The sequence below is a fragment of the Chelonoidis abingdonii genome, chromosome 26 (assembly GCF_003597395.2).
Source record: "Chelonoidis abingdonii isolate Lonesome George chromosome 26, CheloAbing_2.0, whole genome shotgun sequence".
NCBI classification, from domain to species: Eukaryota; Metazoa; Chordata; order Testudines; family Testudinidae; genus Chelonoidis; species Chelonoidis abingdonii.
In genome coordinates, this window is record NC_133794.1 from 10,536,077 (window position 1) to 10,543,025 (window position 6,949).

Below are 6,949 nucleotides of genomic sequence, written 5' to 3' on the forward strand. Positions count from 1 at the left end.
CCTCGAACCGTGGTGGACGGATGGGCGGGGGGACAAGCGAGCAGCAGAGCCGGAGCTGGTCGTCCCCATTCTTGCGGGGAAATGGGGGGACGAGGGCCAGGGGCTGCACAGGGCCAGCGAGTGACACGTTCCCAGGGGTTCAAATCAGCAGGCGGGGGTTGTGCGTGTAAATGTATCAGTGATATGGGGGGTGTTGGCTGGAGTGTGAATGGTGGGGAGTGCATGTGTAAATGTATCCATGACATTGGGGCTGCGTGTGTAAATGTGTCAGTGATATCGGGGGTGCTGGCTGGTGTGTGATTGGCGTGTGTGTGTGTAAATGTATGAGTGATATTGGGGCGTGTGTCTGTAAATGTATCAGTGAGAGAGGGGGGTGTTGGCATGTGATTGGTGTGTGTATGCGTGTGTAAATGTATCAGTGACATCGGGATGTGTGTCTGTAAATGTATCCATGACATCGGGGGTGTGTGTGTGTAAATGTATCAGTGACGTCGGGATGTGTGTCTGTAAATGTATCCATGACATCGGGGGGGTGCGTGTGTAAATGTATCAGTGACGTCGGGGTGTGTGTATAAATGTATCCATGACAGCGGGGGGGTGCATGTGTAAATGTATCAGTGAGTGGGGAGTGTTGGCTGGCCTGTGATTGGTGGTGTGTGTGTGTGTGTGTGTGTGTGTGTGTGTGTGTGTGTGTGTAAATGGTATCGTGAGTGGGGAGTGTTGGCTGGCGGGTGATGGTGGTGTGATGTGTGTGTGTGTGTGCGTGTGTAAATGTCTCAGTGAGTGGGGAGTGTTGGCTGGCGTGTGATTGTGGGATGTGGTGTGTGTGTGTGTGTGTAAATGTCTCAGTGATAATGGGGGTGTGTCTGTAAACGTATCAGTGACTGTGGGGTGTGTGTATAAATGTATCCATGACAGCGGGGGGGTGCATGTGTAAATGTATCAGTCATGGGGGTGTTGGCTGGCGTGTGATTGGCAGGGGTGCGTGTGTAAATGTATCACTGATGGGGGGGGTGTACGGATCGATGGCTCAGGGCCCAGCGCAGCCGGGTACCTTTGCCAGCCATTGTCTGGGCCGAGCCAACCTGCCCCCCGGCTGCTCCTGGGGGCTCGGGGGCCAGGGCCGTAGTGAGAGCTGTCAGCCCTGTGTCCCGCCTTCACCCAGCTGTGCAGCGATCTGCGTGGCTGGGCCAGGAGCCGGCCCCGGGGATGACGGGACGATGCCTGCCCAGCGCTGCACCCCCGGTGCTGCTCTCCCTTTGCTCCCCTGGAGCCGTGCCCCCCCCCAACCCACTGCGGCTGCAGAGTGACTCACACAGGGGAGGGAGCATGTTATTCGGGAGGGGACCAGGGCCTCCCCCCATTTCTTTCTCCCCCATGTGCCCCCAGCCCTGCCTAGCTGCAACCCCACGCCCTGCAGGCTGCGGGAGGGAAGTCGTGGAGGGGGTGACCTCCCACCTGCTCCCAGGCTCTCCCCCTTGCTCAGGGACCCCCCCTAGATCTAACCCTGACCCCTGCAGGGCTGGGAAGGAGCCAACCAAGGGCTGAAACCCCAGTGAGGCCGAGGGGGAAGGCAGGTCCTGGCTGGACTCCCAAGCACGGCTAAAGTGACACAACCTGCAGAGGGAAATAAGACCACGGGGGGTGTTGGGTGTGTCACACGTCTGTGTGCTTGTGTGTGTGTGTTTGCCTCCTTTGCAGCTGTGGATGCACCTGTGCTTGTAGGTGGGGTGTCCATGCATGTGTGCGGCTCTGTGTGGGTGGGGATGTGCAGCTGTGCACGTGGGGCTGCTTGGATGTGTATCCGGTGGGTGGTCACACACTGGTGCGTGTCTCCATGGGTCTCTCTGCAGTGGACTTGGTTTCGCAGTCCTGGCACTGAGTGAGGGGGCCCAGCCGGCTCCCTGAGATGTGCCCCTGGATCTCAGCAGGAGCCTCCCCCCTCCCACACATCTGGCAGTGCCATCCAGCCCAGCCCCCAGCGACTGGCACAGCGCCTGCCATGGCAGCAGAGCACGGCAAGGACCCTCCGGACAGAGCCCCCTCCCCAGCTGTCGATCGCTCCTCACAAAATGTGCATTTCAGTGAGGAAGTGGGTGCCACAGGGCTGAGGGGGCGCAGGATGAGCTGGGGTCACTCTGCCCCCGGGCTGAGCCATGCACTGGGTCGGGGCAGGACCCTGTAGCCCCAGTCACTCCCCCCCCATGCTCCGGGCAGCACCTCTCTGGCTCAATCTCCCCCCACCCCCGGGGCTCTGGGCTGAGACGACTTCATATTTTTGTAACAAAATAAAATTGAGGGGAAGAATGTGATTAAAAAAAAATGAATGAAATAAAAACTCCGGGTGTGGAGCGTGATCGATTCCCAGCCCCCATCCCAGTGCGTGAGTGTGAGTGGCAGCCCCCTGCCCCCCCACTGAGCATGATTGACAGCTCCTGCCCTCCCCTTGTGGAGTGTAGTTGGCAGCCCCAGGCCAGCCCAGTGAGCTCCCCTCTCCAATTGATTTGCAGCCCCCTGCCCCCATTGAATGTGATTGACAGTTCCTGGCCCCCCTCATGGACTGTGATTGGCAGCCTCAGCCCCTCCCATTGAGTATGATTGACAGCTCCCCAATCAAATGTGATTAGCAACCCCCCGCCCCCCCCCCCCGGAAGCGAGAAGGGGCTGGGCTGGTGCTTAGGAATGGAGGGGGTGGTTCTGGAGACATTGGGGGTCCTGCAGGAAGAATTGGGGCCACAAGGGCAGGGAGGAGTATTTCCTTCCTGACCCCAATGCCCGCGAGCCCCTGAAGCCCAGGGATGGATCAGCTGGAGTGACTGCCAACGGCAGCGCCTGGGCCCAGCTGCAAAGAGGCGCCCGTCCGTGCCGCGCGGTGAGCTGTCCCCCCCTCTCCCCCCACACATATATCCAGGGTGCTAGGTTTGATGAATTGCCGCAGAGGCTGCGGAGCTGGGAGAGGATGTTGGGAGCAGCCTGTGACAAGCAAGTTGGCTGCACCCTGCCAGCGCACGGCGCCTGATGGATGGGCACGCTGGGCCCTGGGATCTCCGCGCCTCCGAAATCCCAGCGATTGATTCTCCTTAGTTCAGCTGTCCTCTGCTCTGTAGCCTGGCTCCCCAGTGCAGAACGGCGGGTGTGGGGTATGTGTGTCTTCTGGCTTCTCCTTAGTACTAAATTCCTGCAACCGGTGCCTGGATTGGGGGCAGGGCTGCTTGGTCCCTGCAGTCCTGTTGACTCCAGCCGGGATGCGAGGGGGATGTTGGATGAGGGAGTCTGAGTTAGGACTTCAGGGGAGGGGAAGTGATCAAGAGGGAAGGTGCCCCCCCACCCCACAGAAGACCAGATAAAGCCATGTGGGGTTTCTGGGTGAATTTAGGGGGTCGCGTATAGTTATTTAGCTGGTTTTCCCAATGGATACAAAGGGGAAACTGAGGCATAGAGCCAAGCTGGACCTTGTCTAATGTTACCTAGCCAGAGAGTGACAGGCCTGAGGCTAGAACTCTGGCGTCCTGGCTTCCAGCCTCCGCCCCAACCCACTGGACCCCCATGTCCCTTCCAGAGCCGCAGCTAGAATCCAGGAGTCCTGAGTCCCAGACCCCACTCCTACCACTACAGCATGCTGCCTCTTGGCACAGGTTGGTGGCCATGCAGGTCTGGTCTGTCAGCAGTGACTGTCTCAGTGGAGCTGAGAGGGGGAGGTTGGCCAGGGCCCTGCCTGACCTGCCAGGCTGTGAATGCTGCCCCGAGAGCAGTGCTGTCCTGGGGCAGGTGAGGGGGAATGGGACACACACCCATTGTCTGTGTTACGACCCTACCTGGCCCTGTGCCTAGAGCAGCCAGTGGGAGTTAGGTGCCTGAATGCCTCTGAGCATCTGGGTTTAGGAGCCTTGTGCAGCTGCTGGCCGGGATTCCGGTGCCAGACAGGATCTGTCCCCGTCCTGGCTTGCAGTGATGGCAGCTTTGGGGAGCGCTAGCCTGGCTCTGCTACCGCTCAGCTCCCCCGCCAGGCCCACGGCCAGCACAGGGCGCAACAGCAGACTCCACCCTCTGCAGGAGACACCAGGCCGAGGCGGCTAGTGAGGCCGGTGCCCGTTCCTCAGGGGTGTGGCAAGTGACCCGGCAAGCATCGGGCACCAGTCTGCCTCCTGGGGCCATCGATGGCATGGCTGTGTGCTGTGACATGCTGCACAGGGCTTTGGGGGCAGCTGCAGCCACTTGGCAGGCTGCATTGGAAGGGGTAAGACGGGGGGTCAGATGGGGGGAACTGAGGCTCATGGACACTGGGTCTGTGCTTGGCTCAATGACCAGGGAATGTGTGTATGTGTGTGTGTAAGCTCTTTTGTGCTCCCTGGCTGAACAAGCTACCCAGCCCCTACCATATGCTTGAGCAGCCTAGGAGCTGCTCTAATTGCACTCAGGCCCCTTACGGGACACAGCAAATACTCATAATGCAGTGCATGCTTGCCAGCCTGCCCACCCCACCCCCAGATGTCGGGAGCAGGGGGGCATTGAGAGCACCAACAGCAGCAGCATGCTGGCTAGGGACACCTCCATACCCCCACAATTACACCATGTCTTCGGTAGACCCTGGCGAGAGCCTGAATCCCCACATCCCAGGCACCCCCCACCAGCCCCAGGATAAATTGGCAGCTTCCTCCCAGGCACTGGGTGGGGGTCCCGTCGGGCGCTGTCCCCAGCCATGCAAGAGGTGCTGATGTGCCATGCAAAATCGATCTCCCGCTTCCCCCCATTAATTCCCTGGGCCCAGATGTCTGAGGTCGTTGCTGCTTTAATTAGATTTAATTCCATTAGCGCTTCCCAAGCCAAAGCAAAGAGAGATGCCGGGGGAGGGAAGACCAGATGAGGGGGAATATATAGTGGTTGGAGCAATACGGCTGGGAGCCGGGACAGCCGGGTCCTGTACTGATTCTGGGAAGGGAGTGGAGTCTAATTGGCTTTGGCAGTGGTGGCTGGGAGCCAGGACTCCTGGGTTCTATTCTCAGCTGTGGAAGGGGAGTGGGGTCCAGTGGTTAGAGCAAGGGGGTTCTAACCCCAGATCTGCCTCTGAGTGACATTGAAGGGGCAGGGAACATTCTTCAATGGGAGAAAGGTCTTGGCTTCGGCCTTTCTTCCTGTGGTGGGGACTTGCTGGGCCTGGGGTGGGGGACAGCACGTGGCCCTGGTGTGCTGCTGCCACTGCAAAAAGATTTTAAAATTGCTCTCCCTTCCCAGCGTCTCTGTCGCTGTGGGGGATGATTCGATCACGAGACCCAGTGATCCTGCTACCCACCACCGAAATGCAGCCACCTCTGGAGTGGGCTGCAACCGCTGGTTCATAGCCACACAGCAAAGCTGCACAAGGATCGCTCACCCAGCACTGAAATGCAGCCACCTTTGGGGATGGGCACTGCAGCTGATTAACAGTCACGCAGCAATGCCATGCCAGGAAGGCTCAACTACTTTGGGAATGCAGCTGCCTCTGGGGTGGAGCATGGCAGCTATTTGACAACACACAGCAACGCTCCGGGATAGAGTAGTGCAGAGGAACAGCACACCAAGCTGACAACATACGACGTATGTAGGGCGGCAGAAAGCAGCAGCCTGAGCTGGGCCCTGCCCACAGGGTTGGGGCTAACACCCTAATTTTGCAGACTGTGCGCTGGGCTCTTTAATTGTTGCAAGCAGTCGGGATGTGAATGTGTGCTGTGCCCACTAGGTCCCGCTGCACCACTGAGCCCTGTGGCAGAGGGGCGCCAGGGGCTGCCCGCAGCGTCTCTGTCCTGCCTCTGCCATTTGCCCGGCTGTGCGGCTGCAGCTCCTGGACCCCTTTGCTGCCAGAGCCCTGCTCCCTTTGCCCGCCGGTCCAGCCTGCTCCCAGCCATCAGAGAGGGAGAAGCTGTATGGGGGGGAAGGAGGCTGCATGGGGGGAAGGTCCCTTTGATGCTGCATTACCGGGGGCCAGGCTGCGGCGTGCACAAGGGATAACTGGGCCAGATCCCTGGGCTCGCCAACCTCTGGGCCTGGCACTGGGGCTCCCTCTCGCTCTGTGTCTGTGCAGAGCCCTGGCACGGCAGGCCCACCCTGCCCTGTAATGCGCCCACACACCCTCCATAAACGTGGGTGTGAACCAGCTGCTGCGCATCACCCCAGAGGGGCTGCGGGTCAGCACTGGGTGAGAAATTTCTGGGCCACCCTTGACACTGGAGGACAAAGGCCCCCCCCAACCCCCCTGCCCCTCCCAAGAGCTTCCAGTCTAAAGAGCCCCAATCCTGCAAACACACGTGACTAAACTTTACTCATGGGAGAACTACACCCCACCCCAAACAACTACCGCTTCCCCCACACACCTACCCCTCCCCCACACACTTCATCCCCACACACAATTACCCCCAACTACCCCTTCCCCCACAACCCCCCCACACCTACTCCTCCCACACACACTTCATCCCCACACACAACTACCCCCCAACTACCCCTTCACCACACCTACCCCTCCCCCACACAACTTCACCACCCTACAACTACCCCCCAACTACCCCTCCTCCAACTCTCCCCCCCCCCACAACTCTCCCCCCTTCCCGAAATGTCCGGGTTTCTCACACTTGCTCGCTGGTCCCCCTACTCCCAAGGCTCCCGCGCCCCCTCCTGCTCCCTTAAGCTGCGCTAGGTTTCCACTTATTTGCAAACATGCAAATCAGCTTATTAACCACTTTGCATAAACGATCGGGGGGCGGGGCTCAGCTGCAGGCCCGGCGCGAACTACATCCCCCAGGGTGCACCGGGAGAGGGGGGGGGAGGAGGACACGCGTTTCCCGTGGCCAGGGCGCCGACCCGCCCCACCGAGCAGCGCCTGGGACCCGCCACCAGCAGCATGTTCCCGCGCTGCCTGGGCCGCCTGGCCGGGGTGAGTGGGGGGCGCGGAGCTCCCCTTGCGCGTGGGCGGGGGGGG

General features: G+C 60.2%; 1 protein-coding gene across 1 annotated transcript in view; it reads left to right on the plus strand.

Annotated features, from left to right (window-relative positions):
* The first annotated feature begins 6,830 nt into the window (after positions 1–6,830).
* The window catches only part of SHMT2 (serine hydroxymethyltransferase 2), an 11,960-nt gene continuing 11,841 nt past the window's right edge, over positions 6,831–6,949 (plus strand). Inside the window, exon 1 of the mRNA XM_075061248.1 lies at positions 6,831–6,904. Within this exon, the coding sequence (XP_074917349.1) occupies positions 6,872–6,904 (33 nt within the window). The 5' untranslated portion in view covers positions 6,831–6,871. The remainder of the gene's footprint in view (positions 6,905–6,949) is intronic.